The sequence below is a fragment of the Hemicordylus capensis genome, chromosome 1 (genome assembly GCF_027244095.1).
Source record: "Hemicordylus capensis ecotype Gifberg chromosome 1, rHemCap1.1.pri, whole genome shotgun sequence".
Taxonomy (NCBI): Eukaryota; Metazoa; Chordata; class Lepidosauria; order Squamata; family Cordylidae; genus Hemicordylus; species Hemicordylus capensis.
In genome coordinates, this window is record NC_069657.1 from 204,461,266 (window position 1) to 204,479,599 (window position 18,334).

The following is an 18,334-nucleotide window of genomic DNA, read 5'->3' on the forward strand; positions in this document are numbered from 1 at the left end:
TAGCAATGCCTTCAAAGGAGTAGGACCAGTCCCTTGGAAAGAATACTGATGAGAGTTGCGCAAGTGCAAGCCCTCCTTGTAATGCCTGAGCTCCACCCCCTCCAACACTGAAAAGCATTCCTGAGTATTGAGAGAATCTCAGCACTAGCACTGAATGTAGTGCAGACAGCTGCAGGGGGAGGAGGAAATCTACACACACACACACACACACACACACACACACCCCAAATCAAGCAGAGGCACCTTCTGCATGCCTCTGCCCAGTTCATGAGGATGGCTTTCCAGGGCCCGACAGGGAGAAAGGAGGCTGGGAAAGTACTCTCTGCTGTAGGAGTGCTTTCTCAGAACACCCCATTGTTAAAAGGTTCTGCAATGGTGGAGCAAAAAAACCAGTTTATGCACCATCTGCTTGTATCTGAGAAAGGATTGCTTCCCCTTTTTTCATAATTTTACTGAAAGAGTAAATTGGATTAAGAGATTTCCCTCTAATAGACTTACAGCTTAAGGCTCCTATATTTACTTAAAGCCATTTTTACTGTGTTTTGTCTGACTGACTTGATTTCTAACCACATCCGTTTGTTTATAAAATAATCTGACTGAAGTGGCATTCATAAAGATATTTAAGAGGCAGGCAGTGAAGAATTAGATGCCGGGATGTAGAGGGAAGTGCATGGTTCACTTTGTGCTCAGCCAGTGCTTTGCCTCAGAGCTACTTCCTGTTCTACAGTTCTGGAATATTCAATATATGTCTTGGAGGCACATGTGGGTGTTGAGAGTGCTGGCTACAAGTAATGAGCTTTTCAGATTCTTGTAGATGGTGTGATGGATACTCACTTTTCTGTCCATTCTGTCCATTATTCCATTATTGACACTGGACAAGCCTAGGTAGGCAGCGGGGTGTGTGCGCATTGATTTGTGTGTGGTGTGTTGAGTGGGTTGATTTCCTGAAGCACTACATAGTCCTATTTGAGCAGAACCAATAATGGAAGGAAAGAAAGAGTGTCTGTATCCTAGCCATGGCATCATAATCATCATCATCATGATGATGTAGCCTTCAAGTTTTTGAGAAGCTAATTTTCTTTAGCCAGCTTCCATTGTCTCTGCAGGCCTTAGACATGGAAGGTTTTGGGTTGTTGTTGTTTTTTAAAGGAATGGAATAGAGGTGATAAAATGCCCAGAATTGACCAGTATTGTGCAGGAATTGATTATTGTGTTCAAGGTACCTTTCATACGCTCTCTGCTGTTCTCACACCGAAAGTAACCACCTCAGTTGATGGTCCTTGTGCTTAATTTTATTGTACAGGGAATTGTGGGAGAAGCATCTCATTTATTTGCACCCTGCCTTTGTTTCTTTCCATAACATCATATTGGATTACTTCTCAGCAATATATTGGAAGAGCCTTACACCATAAACACATGTTCCTAATGCTAACCTGACATATACTGCAGTGTTTCTAAGTATTTTAAGTAGCAAGTCTCCTCTAACTTCTGGAAAATTTAAGTACCACTTCAGTTTTCCAATGGATTTTATGTTTATGGTAATGTGTGCCATATGTTGGAAGAAGGGCTGTGTGTGTGGGACCATGATATGACAGATGTCCGATCTAGTGTGGGTAGGGACCACACATTGAGAAACTGTAGTATGGTGTGCTGCATGTATGAGTTCATAGCACCATATGTCGAGTAAAAGGAATGGTGCTGGGTTTTTATTGTGTGAAGTCAGCAATTATGTACAATGTCACCAACTTATATTTATCTTTCTCTCTCACTCTACCCTTTTTTCCCCCTTCAGCGAATCAACTACATCAAAGTGGTGAACAAATGGAAATCTGGTAAATTTTCAGCCTTCTAGTTAGACAATCATGCCTGACATGGGGTTAAGCTATTTTTATGTATTTAATAGCAATATTCATATCCTGCCCTTTAAGTGCCCTACTGCACAGGGCAGCTTACAACGTTAATAAAATAGATACAATATAGAATAAAAAATTAATAAAGTTTAAAAAGTTAAGCTATAGCACCATTGTATAGACATTACTTTCCCTAATGGATTGTCGTCAGAGAGATAATTTTAGATGGGATTACTGTGAAAAGCATTTATCCTATCACTTTTGACCCAAATTAACAAGTATAAATAAAAACTATCCAATTAAACAGAACATTTGTTAAGTGCAACAGACTTGGCACAAAAACCTGACCCAGGCCTGCATAGACACCTACTGCCAGATATGGCAGCTAGAGTTCTGCATCCGCTCTTCCTTCTGCTGTGATGCCAATTGGGGCCCTAGGATCTGGTGGGGGGGATCCTGTAGCTACCCACAGGTCATGATGGGACCCTCCATGCCACCTGCATATTGCTTACTACTAGAGGTGGTTGAAAGGACTCTCTTCATGGAATTAGCAGGTGAATGGGGACACTGCCCAAAATATACGGCATCCACATTGAACTGGAATATAAAGAAGTTTCATGCAGGTAAATGGTAATCAGCGGATTTTTAGCAGAGCTGATGGCAGAAGCCCAGAGAGAAGGGTAGGCTTTGGAAGTATCATATTCCACTGGATCCAGATGCCTATTTTAAGTCAAACTTGATTTTTCTTTGTGTGTGTGTATCTGTATCTGTATCTGTGGTGAAAGTGAAGTGTTCTTAAGAAAAGAGAAACCGAAAAGACACTTGGGCTGTCCTCAGAGAGGACAAACACTTATTGTCCTCTTCCTCTGGTGCTTTTGTTTGTATTTTCAGTAACGGTATGTTGGCGAAGGACAAGAGACTTCAGTTTCATCAGAAGGGGCGAAGCATGAATTCCACTGGCTCGGGGAAAAGCAGTGCAACTGTTTCAAGGTAAGGAAAGAATGGATGAAGGCCAATCTAAGTGTGACCAGAGCAACTACATTTTTTCAAGTGCCTGAATATATTGGGGGGGGGGGATGCCTGAAGAAAGCATCAGCCTCGTTGTGATTGAACTTCATCACAAGTCAGCAAGTTTAGGATCACAATCTCATACTTAAATATGACAAACCACAACTTTCTAAATACATTTTAGAAATAAGCATTCTAGAATTGAAGGAATCTTTTTATCCCCCTTAAATGCTTGGAATTGCAGCCTAGATGTGCTTAAACTGAAGTACTTTCAGCTTAACTAGGTTGTAGATCTTCTTTGTTCTTAACAAACAGAAGAAATTATATCCTAGAGAATAAGAAAGGTTGGAGTGCCAACTCTCATATTTTTGTTTCTGTCTAGTGTGTCTGAACTACTGGAACTTTATGAGGAGGATCCTGAAGAGGTCCTCTACAACCTTGGATTTGGCCGGGATGAACCAGATATTGCTTCTAAAATTCCGTCAAGGTTTTTCAATTCATCATCCTTTGCCAGGGGGATAGATATCAAAGTCTTTCTGAATGCTCAGTTGCAGCGCATGGAAGTGGAAAATCCAAATTTTGCTTTGACAAGTATGTATAGTAAATTAAAGCATGATGAAAAAAGTGCTACATTGTAAAAACTGCCTCAGAAATTCGCTCACATACTTTGGAAAATTGCAACATCTTGTGGCCGCGTTTTAACTCATAGAGAATGACAAACACCAGCATAGTGTCAGCAGACTGCAGAAATAAATGGGACTCTAGCAAGGAACAATTTGTAACTTTCAAAATATTTTATTAATTTCAGTTTCAGAGGGCAGCAAAGGATATGAGGTTGCCCAATTCATCTCTCACTTTGTAAAACGTTGAAACATAATTTATAAAAGTGCTAAACAAATGTAATCCCATTTGTTGTACAATCCCTCCAGTTTTGAATATTCTGAGCCAGGTCAGCTGGAGAAAGGGAATCGGGCCAGCTGCTTCCCTTCCCTTCCACACTCTCCCTTCCACACTCTCTGCTCCTCCTCTGCAGGTGGCAAGGTCAACTTTTTAAGATGATGGTTGAGTGTAGATGACACTGCCCTAAAGAAACAAAACGGGATGCTCTAGCCCTGACTATTGGCCACTGGCTGGGAATGATGGGCGTTGTAGTGTAACAACAGCTGGAGAGCCGAAGCTGTGCAGCCCTGCTCCAGCCACTGTTTGCCAGTGTGAGGACATTTCCTCACCAGTAAAAGAGCCAGGAGGAGGTGCTGGTGGAATACAGGGAAGGTCCAGCAAAGAAGGGATGGAGATGGTTCAAGAGCAGTGGGGAAGAGGAGAATGATCCAGGGTGTGTGGGGGTGTGAGAAATGAAAGGAGATAGGGACTGACTTGGGCAAAAGTGATGGAAAGGACCCACTTTTTCTCTGCTCCCTCCCCAAATGTTTCTGCCACCCCCATGATATTTCATGTGTACCTATTGCTTCCTTTGGAAAATAAATCAAAAGGCAGAAGTTGTTTCAAGACTTGGCAGCAAAATATAGTGTTAGGTTTTGTATGTATAAAAAATGTGCAAGGGTATGAGAATACTGGCTTGATCAATCAATTATCAGAGCATCAGTGACTGTACTTTAAAAGATAGTGCTTTTAATAGCTGAGAATTCTTATTAACCAGGTTTCAGAAACCAAAATTTTGACTACTACTCAAATGAGATATTTGAGTCAGGAATCTGCCATGGCCTTGGCTCTAATACTGTTGTGTTTTGTTTGTCTTTTACCTATGCAAGTTCCAAGTCATTTGTCGCTTCATTACTGAGTCTTACAATGCCACCCATTGTTCTCCTTGTCATCTCTATTTTGTCCTTCTGCCAGGTCGCTTTCGTCAAATTGAAGTGCTTACTACTGTGGCCAATGCATTCTCTTCCTTGTATTCCCAAGTTTCTGGCACTCCCTTGCAGAAAATTGGAAGCATGAATTCAACAGCTTCCAGCAAAGAGGCATCTAGCCCTCCTCCTCTAACCCGAAGCAACACTGCGAGTCGTTTAATGAAGACCTTATCTAAACTCAATCTTTGTGGTAACCCTCAAGCAGGTGAAGGTGGCAGCTGTATGTCGCCCTCATCAGCGGAAAAGGGGAGAACTGAAAATGGGGTTGAAGAAGCTGAGGTGAAAAATGAATCGAAAGCCCCCAAACATTTTAAGGCATCTTTGCTGGCTACAGTAAAAGAGGAGGCATCTAGCCATCAGCCCAGTATTGTGGATGTTCTAAATGCTTCAGAATGTTCTGCAGGGATGCAAGCAGACATGCCTCCTAAAGATGAACAAAATAATGACTCTCTTGGTAGTTTAGATGGACTACACGAGAAAGCTTCCATGATGGACTCTTCTAGTCTCGAGGCTCATAGGCTAGTATCAGCTAGTTGTGAGCTTGAAGGTAGCACTGAGATGCAAACTCCTCCTACATCATCAACACCAGATAGAGAACCTTGCTTTCCAATAGCAAACCCATCCATCGTGAATCTCATGTTGCCACAGAAGGACTCGTTTGAGATGGAAGAGGTAAGTGGAAAGAAATCTCTTTTGAGCTGCACAAATTATCTTTGGTATTTGTATACTAACTTCAGAAACTAACTTTGTGCACCAGGCCTTGGCAAATTTTCTTTGGACATGGGCAGGGGGGTGGCATTTATGTCCAGATTCCCCCCACCCCCGAATCTTGTTAATTGAAGTAGAGACAATTTTGAGATAACTGGTTATTCCCTCCTCCACTTTCTTAACCAGTAATATAGCACATTGTCTTTCTTCACTGGTTAAAGATACAAACATAGCAAATTGAAGTTTAAAGCAACACGTTAAAGAGTAAAGTATAAGTATACCAATGGCTCAAACTATTTAACGGATGATTTTTTTAAAAAAACAACCCCACAGGTAGTAACTGGGCATGCAACTAAATGTGGATTCATGTTGTTGGTGTTCCATGCAATAATTATTGGTGATCAAATATATGATGTTTTCTGTGAATTTCCACATGATGATTCTGTCAGAAACGCTTTGCTTCAGATGTTTTTATATGTGGAATTTCACTTGTAGAACTCTTAAGAGTTGCTTGCATCACAGGCAGTGTTTTTCTTTGTAGTATTCCATACCCAAGTGGGAATTATGTTCATTTCTACAGCTTCCTCAGATGTGGAGCGACGCTCCCTTCATTGTGTTGGATATCCTCTAGGATTGGCTGTCATTTACATAGCTCTCTGACCATTGCCTGCCCTCTGGATTTTAAGGAATGTCATGCCTCCTTCCTCAGATAGTATATTGCACCTCTTATGTGTAATGTTGGTAGTTGCTGTGAAGAGCAGTAACTTTTTACATTGTGCCAGACAAGGAATACAGAGCAGAAGCCCATTGCTTGAAGTTGTGGTGCACCAGAAATGCATTACTCCATTTGATTCAACATTTCACTAATTTCCTTCATTTCCCAAGCAGAAGGTGAGTTGGGACCTGAAGCTTTATAGTAGGAAGGTAGTATGCAGTGGTAGTGTGTGTGCTTTGCATACATGTTGTTCAAGGTTCCTGCCTTGGATTTTGAGCAGTGGGCAGGGCTAGAAACTACTTGTGTTTGAAATCTTGCAAATGATGCTTGAAACCTTGCATAATACTGGACTAGATGGCCCAGTGGATTTAATTAAACATAAGGCAGCAGCTCTGTATATCTTCTTCTTCTTCTTTCATTTGTAAAGCCCCAAACTGCTTGAGCCTTTTTAATGTTTTGGGCCACTTTTGCTCCATATCCTGTTAATTATCTTTGTTAGTTGTTCCAACCATATCGCTTGTTTTGATAGCTTAAAGAGGCATTCTTTGTGTCTAGCTTATTGTTGTGGTACTCCTTTTCCAATCATAAGCCTGATTCTTATGGACCCTCTCTTTTTGTGGGGGTTTTTGGTGGCCAGGATGAGCTTTAAATCGGAAATGCAGTTTAATAGGTGCTTTGGTTAATCTGAATTTTTAATGCAGCTAGGTTTTATAGTGTGTATTTTATGCTGTAACCTTCTCTGAAAGCTAGGGGCAGGATGGAGTGGGCCAAGCATCTAAATAACATAGTTGACAAGCATAAGATTGACAAGCATAAGATTGGTTGCACTATACACCTGCTTTTAGAATATTAATCTGGTAAATCTGGTCACTCTCTCCTTTTAAGCTTAGCATGTGCTTGCTGGTCAGGGGCTGTAGATCTCAACTGCAAAATGAGCAGCGTCACATATTCAGTTGATAGGATCAGCATTGTCCTGAATCGCTACAAGAATCAAAATCCTGCTCTTGGTTACAGGAACAGTTACCCATCCCCTGCAAAAAATGTATTCTAAGAGCTTCTGTTGTGATCTCTAGTTGTATGCTTCAAAATAACTATAGTGGTATTGGGTGTAACTATAATAGGGCAAGGGAAGACAGTTGTCTGGGGGCCCACTGCCTTGGCCCCCCCCAGAGGCAAGTCATATGATTGACTCCCCCAGCCGTGCACCCACCTGGGCTTCCTTCAGTTGTATTCATCCTCTGAAATTGATGTGAGACCAGAACAGCATGTTTTTCTCTAGTGCCGTTAAATGACTTGCATTGTCCACAATTTACAAAACCCTTTGAAAAATAATTTAGGGGCCCATTTTTAAATCTTGTCTCTGGGCCCACTCCAACCTTGCTACGCCCCTGAGTGGTATCATCAAATACCACCTTAAAACAGAAAAGAAAATTTGTGTTTTAGGGATTTGTGACTTTTGGGGGCTATTTGCACGCACATGTGAACTGCCAGAATCAGGCCATATCGGGCAGCACACCTGCTTACCAAGCCTCCCTTTAAAATGAGGTTAGAAGAGCGAGTAGTCTCCCAACCTCATTTTTCTGATTGTGTGTCAGCCGTGGCTGCTTGCAACTGCGGCTAACAGACTGCAGAGAGCTCGGGGAGGGGAGGGGGGATCCCTATGATGCACCAGGCACTCACACGGTGCATTATGGGCACTCTGGGGGCCAGGACAACGCATCCCAGCCCCTGACCCTCCCTGCTGCCTGGGTCAGCGGGGAAATCGTTTGGACAGGCAGGGAGTGCACCCATCAGTGGCAGATTGATTGTCTGCAGGGAAGGTAGGTTTAATCCGCCTTCCCTCCAGCCCGCCCTCAGGCCCTTCTCACTGCTCATGAGAAAAGGCTTGTTATGTGTATGTGTAATACTTTAATGGATCAAAGTGTTCATAATAATGACTGGTGCATAGAACTAGGAACATAGCCTGGGACAGGAGTGCTTTTGAGAAATAATCTGAATAACAAGAGCAACAAGAACACCCCCCTTCTCTTAATGGTGCCCCTATGTACTAGGCAGTTAGTTTTGCTGTGAAATGGTCAGCCCATTTGACCCACGAGTATACCCCTTAGGTTCTGGCAACAGTAACTTGCCTAGCAGGCAAGAGGTTGCAGGTTCGAATCCCTGCTGGTATGTTTTCCCAGACTATGTTTTCCCAGACTATGGGAAACACCTACATCAGGCAGCAGCGATATAGGAAGATGCTGAAAGGCATCATCTCATACTGCGCGGGAGGTGGCAACAGTAAACCCCTCCTGTATTCTACCAAAGAAAGCCACAGGGCTCTGTGGTGGCCAGGAGTCAACACCGACCCGACAGCACAACTTTACCTTGTGACATAACTCCTGGGGTTTTTTCCCCCCACCACGGGCATTTGTGTGAATGGGGTCACACAGTGAAAATAAGCAAAACCCTAACTGTAAGAGCTGTTCAATTAGTCTGCCTTGTGCAGTGGTGGGCTCTCCTTTGCTGGAAGTTTTCAGACAGAGGCTGGATGGCCACCTGTTGGGGATGCTGTAGCAGATCCATGCAGTGAGCAGCAGATTGGACTAGCTCCCAGGTGTCTTCTGACTCTAAAATTCTATTGTTCTAAATAACATTTTCAAGCTTTTAATCTCTGGACATGAGAAACTCAGCTTTGCACATGCCAAATAGCACATTGCCTATTTTTATTTTCTGGTTTCCATTTTTAAGAAATGTACTAAACAGTAAGAAGGTGCTGGGGTGATTAGAGGCCCTCTTGCTGCCTGTTCCCAAGCTTTGCTTTGGAATGTTTTTTTCCCCTTTTTATACATAGTTCGGTAAATATGTTAATTCAGGTTTTTCCTTTGTGTCCTGGAGCCTTTGAAGTTTGTGCTCCTTTAGGAAGTCTGTTGCTGTTGAGATAGCCAGTATGGGAGTGAGTCAGAGCAAGGTTTCCTCAGGAGCTCTGGCCTCTGTTTTCTCCTGGCCAGTCAGATTCTCCCAAGTCTGCGTCCAGTGTTGATATTGGCTAAGGAGATGGGGAGAGTTGGGGCAGGCAAAGATTGGAAGTTAAAGTCCACAAATGCGGGCATGGTTCTGATGCTGTGGTCCAGGCAGGGGCGGGTGATGGGACGCAATTAGCCCCTCTTCCCTCCAAAAAATGAACAAGAAGCATAGGCACGGGGAGCAAAATGAACAAGGCAACTCCTCTGAAAATCCTGACCTAGAAAATGGCTTGTAAGATGAGCTTTTTGTTTGTTTGTATGTGGAAAAATATATTTTCTTTAAGATAGAGGGTTTAAGCTCTTTATAGGGGAGCGGTTAACCTTTTATGCTCTCTGTTGTTTGAATTGTCTAATGTGAAAGGGTGTGTGTGTGTGTGAGAGAGAGAGAGAGAGAGAGATGATATTGTGCTATTCCTGTTCGGGCCATGACCCTTGAGGTATCTTAAGTTTGAAGTGCAAATACATACTTCCCAACCCACCTGAATGGGGAAATAGGAACATGTTGGCAGGTATGCAAATATAGGCAAAGGAGCACTTTTAATGAATGCTGGCAAACCCTGGAGGTTTGGCTTCTTGAGGTGATTTCCCTTAGATTTGAAAGTAGTTTAAAATTAAAAAATGAAAGAAGCTTTTCAGCATTCATCATGATTGCAGAATTGAGCTTTAAAAGGTGAAGACAGTGGTGTGGGCCTTCTGAAAAACATCTAAATCAGAAAACTCTATTTAAAATCTTCTGATGCCCTACATCAGTTGGGATTTGACTTACATTCAGTAAGCAGCAACTTAAAAAAAAGTAGGCATGTTGTTTTTACAGTAGTGTATACTTAGAATATTTTTACATATTTTAAGATGTGTCTGCTCACTAGCATGTACTTACATTTGGTTAAACTTTAAGGGACAAGATGAAGAGGCAGAGAATTGTTAACATGTCAATTTTAGCCCACCCAAAGGGTTGCAGACAAGATTCAAATATTTCATCGGCATGTATCTTATTTTGTGTTTTGTTCTTGTATTGTGTTAACTGTGTATGTAAGCCACCATTGGTAGAAAGGCAGGAATATCTCCTTCCACCCCTCCCCCAACTGAAATCAGTATCTGGACTCATCTCTGTTGGAAAACTAAATATATCCTACTGATACTGGTGTTTTCTCTGCCATTGTAAACTCTAGGTTTACAAGTTAGCATAGTGCAAAGCTGATAAGGTAAATCCACCACAGGGTGACTTTATCATGTCAAACCCTGTGTGAATCAGGCCCTGCTGTGGAGGCAATCTGATCCTTGCTTGTCGTGGGGGTGAAAACAGACAGTCAAATGGTGTGGCTGTGGTTTAAAATGTTCCATGGAGTGATTCCGCCTGTGTGGGAAAGCAGAGGCCCACCTGGTGACAGTCTGTCTGTCTTTCAGTCCAGATTAGTTTGATAAATTTCTCTTGAACAAATGGTTTCTTTCAGGTTATCTTGAAACATTTGCCTCATATTCCACTTTGAATTAGACCTGGCATATTAGGTCCAACGTTCTGTCAGCCCTTCTCTTGAGCACATGCTCAAGATGTGACCAGATTGCAGGGGGGTGTCTTCCTCTCCCTACCCAGAGAACAATAATACTACAGTAAAATGCTTATAAAAATATCTCCATTTTGGTTTTTTGGCCAAAGCTCAAATCATTTTCTTTCAATAACTTTCAATAATTTTTTAAAAAGCCATAACAGGGACACAATGCTTTAGTTTGATATTTCAAAAATATACTGGTTTTTGAAGGGGAAGTCCTTTGATACTGGCTGTTTCTGTTTTAATAAACTGGTATTAAGTTGTGGTTTGTTGTGTGAGAAAAGAGAAGCCAAACAATTTTATCAACAAAGAACATCTTGGAATTGAGGAAATGTCTGAAAGCTGAAAAGTCATGAGACATGGAGGGCAAGTGCTTATGTAAATGGTTGTCTGCATTTTGGCCGACTATATAACCTAATTGGTTTGAATATTTGCAGCTCTTGATAATGTACAGTTCCATTGTGAAGCTGGAAGGAAAGATAGCAGTTTGTTTTAACAGTATTTCCCCCCCAATTTTTTTCTTCACATTTCATGTTGGTTTTGTTTCCTCCTCAAAATTTTAGGCTAGTGTGTTTGAACAAGCATAGCGTCGTTCATATATGGAGGTGCTTAAAGAGGCAAGCTGGTATCTGCTAGCCCTGCTCCTGCCCCTGACACACACTCAGCACAATGTCTGAAAGAGCCTAAGAATGTGCAGCCTATACCTGACTGGAGACCCCACCTATTCACAGATCCTCAGCTGCATGTAATAGGCAGGGTCCCCAGTCATGCACACAGATTACATATGCTTAGGCTCTTTCAGACATTGCACTGAATGCATGTAGGAATAGGGCCAGCAGATGCTATCCCTCTCTGTTCAGAACAGCATCTGCACAGTCCTAATATCTAGTATTTGAGGGGGTCAGCCCACTAAATTTGTGATTTTTGCAATATAGATGAAATGTACAGTTACAGGTTCTGTATATTTTTAAAGATTTTCATTATATTCTTTTACATGATCCCCACCGCACCTTAAGATCATCTGAGGAGGTCCGTCTCCAGTTGCCACTGGGTTGTCTGGTGGCGACGCAGAGGCGGGCCTTCTCTGTAGCTGCTCCTCCTGGGCTGTGGAATGCACTCCCGGCAGAAATTCATAATTCGAGATCATTGCCGTCCTTCAGGAGAGCCCTTAAAACCTACCTATTTGGCCTGGCCTTCCAGGTTTTTAAATGATTAACTGTTCTAAATTATTTTAAATTGTTGCCCTGATTTTCAGGGCTTTTTGCTGTTTTATTGGTTTTATTGTGTTTTAATAGTTTTTAATTGTTAATTTGTTTTAATTGTTTTTATCATGCTGTGAACCGCCCTGAGCCATTTTGGAAGGGTGGTATATAAATCTAATAAATAAATAAATAATAATAAATAATATATGGTTTGTATGCTCAAGGCTATATGAATTGGAGGATTCCAGTAACGTCATTCTGCCAATAGGGGGAAAAAATAGTTTGAGAAATTGTGCATAACAGGATTCCTCTTGCAGAGCCCAGTATAGCAGTGCTTTTTTAACCAGCTGGTTCACAATTTAATCTGAACATGAATATTGCCTTCTGCCAGACCATGATAAAGGAAGGCTCACCCTTCTGCTGCTCAGTGGGAATCTATTTTGTGGCATCTTCCAGTGGCAGATCCTGCCCTCCCAGTGGATATTGCTGTTGTGTGGGCCAGTATGGTGTAGTGCTTAGAGTGCTGGACTAGGACCGGGGAGACCCGAGTTCAAATCCCCATTCAGCCATGAAACTAGCTGGGTGACTCTGGGCCAGTCACTTCTCTCTCAGCCTAACCTACTTCGCAGGGTTGTTGTGAAAGAGAAACTCAAGTATGCAGTACACCGCTCGGGGCTCCTTGGAGGAAAAGCGGGATATAAATGTAAATAATAATAATAATATAATAGTGTGTGTGTGTGTGTGTGTGTGTGTATATATATATATATATATATATATATATATATATATATATATATGAATGAACGCTTTCTCCCTAAAATGTCGGAATAGCCAAATTGTATTTCAAATTTGGGGAGAGTTGTGAATGCCACCTCTTTTGGAAAAAGTCCAAAATCCTTTTGCTGGATTTAATATAGATGGGGGGATAGGATCCTACTGGTTCTGTGGGCTTGATTGGTTCTCTATATGATTTAATATAGATTTAATACATCTATATGATTTAATATCTGATTTAATATAGATGGGGGGATAGGCTCCTACTGGTTCTGTGAGCTTGATTGGTTCTCTTATATCTTGATGACTACAGAATACCTCCAGATTTAAGGGCAGGATGCTTTCATATATCAGTTGCAGGGGAACAACAGCGAATAGGGGGCATGCTTTCATCTCCTGGTTGTTGGCCTCCCAGAGGCATCTGGTGGGCCACTGTGGGAAACAGTGTGCTGGGAAAGATCTTAAGCTTCGGATACATATAGGGAATACATTCTACCGCCCAGGAGCAACTAGAGAAGGCCCGATTCTGAGTTGCTGCTAGATAAGTTGTTGGCAGCTGGAGACAGAGGTCTCTGGATGACCTTAATGTCTGGTGGGGATCATCCTGAAGAAACTGTTCAGGGTTTTAAAGGTAATTACCAGCACTTTGTATTTTGCCCGGAAACACAGTAGCAGCCAGTGCAACTGTTTTAAAATGGGCATAATATGGTCACTCAAGGTAGCCTCGGAAACAAATCTGGTTGTTAGAATTTTAACTAGCTAAAGTTTCCAAACTGCATACAAAGGCAGCCCCATGTAGGGCACATTGTAGTAGTCAAGCCTAGAAGTTAACAGTGAGTTCACCATAGTTTTGAGATCATTATCTTCAAGTATCAGACACAGCTGTCATTATCATCCCAAGTTGATAGAAAGCACTCCTGGCTGCAGCCTCAACCTGAGACACCAAAGTGAAGCCTGAATCCAGAAGCGCTCCCAAACTACATACCTGTTGCTTTGGGTGGTGTTGCCAGCACTGCAGTTCCATTTATTTTTATTTATTGAAAACATTTATATACCGCCCAAAATGCAAGTCTCTAGGCGGTTTACAACAAAATAATAAAAACAGATAAAAAGATTAAAATGTTACAACAATTAAAATGTTAAAATGATTAAAAACACAATTAAAACAATATCTAATTAAAAGCCTGGGTGAACAAATGTCTCCACATTTGGAGTGCAATCCCATCCTGAACAGGAAGGTCTATCATGTCCCTCAAATTATGACCATTAGTACCTCCATCTTGTTCGGATTCAGCTTCAATTTATTATCCCTCATCCATCCCTTTACTGCTTGTGGGCAGCCATTTAGGGGGACTACACCATTTCCTGATGATAGTGTCATGGAGAAATAGATTTAGGTGTCATAATATTGATAACACCCTGCTCCAAATCCCCAGAAGATCTCATCCAGAGGTTTCGTGTAGATGTTAAAAGCATCTGAGCTAGAATGGAGCCCTGAGAAATACCATACAATAGCTTTTATTGCACAGAGCAACTATCTCCGAGTGACACCCTCTGTAATCTACCTGAGAGACAGGAACGGAACCACTGCAAGGCAGTACCACCTATTCCCAAATCCCTCAGATGATCCAAAAGGATATCATGTTTGATAGTAATGAAAGCTGCAGAGAGACCCCAAAGAACCAACAGAGACATACTCACTCTTTCGATCCCTTGGTAAAGAGTATCCATCAGGTTGACCAAGACTGTTTCAACCCTATAGCCCACTCTAAAGCCAGTTTGAAATGTAACTAGATAATCAGTGTCCTCTAATACTTTTTGAAGTGGATCAGCCACTAACCTCTCGATCACCTTGCCCAATCAAGGGAGGTTGGAGACCAGCCTACAGTTATCCATCACTGAAGGCTTGAGGGCAGGCTTCTTAAGTAAGGGCCTCACAATTGCCTTATTCAAACTTGGAGGCATTCTGTGCTGCCTCAGTGAGACATTCATGATGTCAACGAGGCCATCTCTATCAGCCTCCCTACTAGATGATATAAGCCATGTTGGGCACAGATCCAGAGGGCAGGTGGTGAGCTGGAGCTTGTCCACAGGAAGCTTGTCCACAGTCTCAGGAGTTACAAATTGAAACTGATCCATTGTAATAAAACCAGAGGAGTTACCAGACACTGCTGCAATTGACCTGCAGTAATTGTAGAGTACAAATCAGCCCCAATGTGAGAGATTTTAGCCACAAAAAGTTATTTAAAGCATCAGAGTGGAATGATGAAGATTCCAAATTCAACTTCAGAGAGGAAAGAACCTGAGTCAGTCCCCTCACAGCTCTGAACAACTCCACTGGATGAGAACAACATATGCAGAATAGAGTTGCTTCTTTTTTGCACAACATTGCCACAGTGTAAGCCTTCAAATGGACTTTATGTTGTGTCTTGTCAGGTTCAAGTTGAGTTCTCCTGCACTTATGCTCCAGTCTTCTCGCTTGAGGCTTCAGCTCCCATAGCTGTTCTGTGTACAATGGAGCTGATTCTGAAGCCAAATGTAGAGGATGCTTAGGGTTGATTGTGTCTACTGCCCTGGTGAGTGCCCTATTCCAGTTCTCTATCAGGGCATCAACAGAATCACCAGCAGAACTAACTTGAAAACCTTTCAAGTCCTCTTGGAATCCGATGTGACCCAGTAGCTTTCTCAGGCAGATCATCTTAATGGGTCCTGCACCCCTGCAGAGGTAGATTGAGGCCATGAAACCAACTTTAACCATGACAGTGGAGACACCCTAGGTGTGGTCTGTCCATGACAATGGAGACACTCTAGGAGGCGAGTCACATGAGCAGTGTGAGGTGCTGAAAGGTGGTCTGCGGGGAGAGCGGGCTTAGCCCGCATGATCCAAAGGCAGCCCTGGGCAAGCGGATTGGCCACCCACATGGCTGCCGGCTCCATCGTGACGCTGGCGGGGGCTGTGGGAATTGGAGGCCATGTGGCCCCTGGCAGTTCCAGGATGCCCTACGAGCCCGGGAGGCTGCTTGCAGCCTCCCGGTCTGGGGTCTGCTCATGTGTTGCTACACGCCACAGCAACACACGACCAAAAAGATGAGGTTAACGGAGCAAGGGGTATTTATGGCGGCTAGCTACCAGGATCCGCACAGCTCCCGTTGCAGCACACGATTGGCCAAAAGCAGGCTAGGCTCCCTTAGCCCGCTTTTGGGCGATTGTGAGAATAGCCTCTAAGAGTCCCCACCAATGGAACACCACCCTGAGACCAAGTTGAGACTGTTACCAGCTGTAAGTGTTAGTCCTATGACCAATTTGGATAGGCCCATAGTTGTAATAGTTGCTATGAACTCCTGAGTTGCACCAGACAATCGATTCCCAAAGTGAACATTGAAGTCACCCAACAACAAAAGCCTGGGCGATTCCAGCACCAACTCCACAAACGGCTCCATAAGTTCAGTTAGGGACTCCATTGGGCAGCAGGGTGCACAGTACACCAACAGAATCCCCAATCTCTCTCTAGTCCCAAGGCCAGGGTATACACACTCAATATGCAGTAGGGTTAGGGTTGTCTTGGCTTAATCCAGATAAGCCATCAGACTGAGGCTTCAGTCTGGAGGTTCTCCTAAATAGTCAGGTGATAGCAGTGCCCAAGAGTGCCTTTGCACAGCTTTGGCTTTTCTGCCAGCTGCAGTCTTTAACTGAGAAAGCAGATTTGGCTACCTTCGCCCATGCCTTGCTCGTGTCAGTGTTGGACTATTGCAGTACACTCCACATGTGCCTGATCTTGACGAGTATTGAAGTTCAGAGTTGTGCAGATACAGTGGGTAGACTGCTTTCTGGGGCCACCTGGGTTATTGTATTGCTCCTTTAAAATCAAAGAACTGTACTGGCAGCCATTTGGCTTCTGGGTCCAGTTCAAGGTGTTGGTCATTACCTTTACAGCCTAAATGGCTTTGTACCCAGTTATTTTAAAGGCTCTCTGTTCTCAAATGATTCTACCTGTGCACCGTCTTCCAAGTGGGCTCTGCTCTGTGTGCCAACACATTTATAAGCCCAATTGTCATGCGGGGTCTTCTTCATGGTTGCCCGCAAACCATGGGATTTCCCTCTGTGAGGAGATCCCTTAGTTCCCTCCTGACCTTTTTTAAGCAACTGAAGATGATTTATTCAGGTGTGTCTTTGAAGAATGAGAGGAAAACCTGCTTATGATGATTTGTGCCATTCCGGGCTTGCTTATAGCAAATCTCAGTGATTCCCATGTGCCAGCTCACTGTGGCACCTAGGCCAGATGACGGATGGACACAACCGGAAGGAGGAGTGAGTAAGCAAGCAAATTGGCAGAAGGCTGCTCCCTCCTCCTGGTTGCATTGGTCCATTGCCTGCCTGGGACAAACAGGTGCAACATTAAAATAATGTTAAAAGAGGAATTAGCAAGCAAGGTGGGCCATCTGCGCCTCCCCCCCGCCAAGAGCATTGCTGTTGTGGGGAGTGGTGAATTTGCCATCCCCATGGAGAAGGAACAATCTGGCTACTCAACTTTTGGGCTGGCTCCTAGTCAAAGAAAATTGGTCAAGATCTGGTTTATGAAATGGTATTTTCATTTTGTTCTGATGTGTGTGAATCAGTTTTATATTGTTCAAATATTCAGTAAGTTCCCTTTAGTTTTTGTTAGCATTCGGCCACATAGAAGTATAAAAATATTTACTGAGGTTGAATGCTCTTTAATGAAGATTTGTAAAAACCATATTCTGAAATTAGAGAGATTTCGCTTCTTCAGAGTGAAATATCCCACTGCCTTTCAGGTTTCTATCTTAAATTGCTACTGGTAAATGAAATGTAACTCTGGAAAGTCTAGTCATCCTAACTTGTCTAGAATATCCTTTGTCTGTTCCGGTCCCGCCCTTGTTCTCTCTTCCCTCCCCATGGGCAGGCTGGTCCTGCCGCCGTAGTCCCTTGCCGGCCCGCTTCTGTCCCCGCGTCAGGTCTGGTGCCATTCCCTTCCCTCTTCCAGGCCGGTTCCGCTGCTGCCGCCGATCCTAAACCGCTGCCACCACCGTTCCTAACCCCCCGCTGCCGCCGTTTCCCCCCTCCCTGCGGGCGGGCCGGTCCCGCCGCTGCTTCCTCATTTTTCCCCGCGGCAGGGCCGGTCCCGCCGCTGTTGCCTCTGCCTGCAGTCTGTTTGGTCACGTGCCCGCCTCCTCCGGCCTTCCTGCAGCCTGCCCCCGCTGTCTTTCCCTTCCCTGCTCTTTTCGGGGGGCGGGCCAGACCCGCCGCCGCCGCCTCTCCTCTCTCCGCGGCCGCCTCTGCCCTCCCTGGTTCCCGCTTCTCCTTCTCCCGGACCGGGAGCCAACATGGCCGCCTGGTGCCTGCGGCCATATCTTTCTCGGACGTTCTGGGCATGCGCCGAGGAAGACACGGGCGCAGAGACACGGGCGCACACCCAATGCTTTTATTATAGAGGATTATTGTTGTTGTTTACACAGTCAGAGAGGTGTTATTGAGTGGTTTGTTTTATCCAGACATCGGCCGGACCCGCCGCTACTGCCTCTGCCCTCCCTGCAGCCGGGCCGGACCCGCCGCCACCGCCTCTGGCCTCCCCGCGGCCGGGCCGAACAACCGGCCAACATGGCAGCCGGCACCTGCGTCTTTTTCTCCCTCGGCTCTTC

General features: G+C 43.9%; 1 protein-coding gene across 9 annotated transcripts in view; it reads left to right on the forward strand.

The window, feature by feature from the left end:
- ITPRID2 (ITPR interacting domain containing 2) overlaps positions 1-18,334 on the forward strand; it is a 181,246-nt gene that overhangs the window by 122,156 nt on the left and 40,756 nt on the right. For all 9 annotated transcript variants that reach the window (XM_053269863.1, XM_053269856.1, XM_053269834.1 and 6 more), the window contains 4 exons: positions 1,793-1,832; positions 2,742-2,840; positions 3,241-3,449; positions 4,713-5,398. In XM_053269863.1, the coding sequence (XP_053125838.1) occupies positions 1,793-1,832; positions 2,742-2,840; positions 3,241-3,449; positions 4,713-5,398 (1,034 nt within the window). The remainder of the gene's footprint in view (positions 1-1,792; positions 1,833-2,741; positions 2,841-3,240; positions 3,450-4,712; positions 5,399-18,334) is intronic.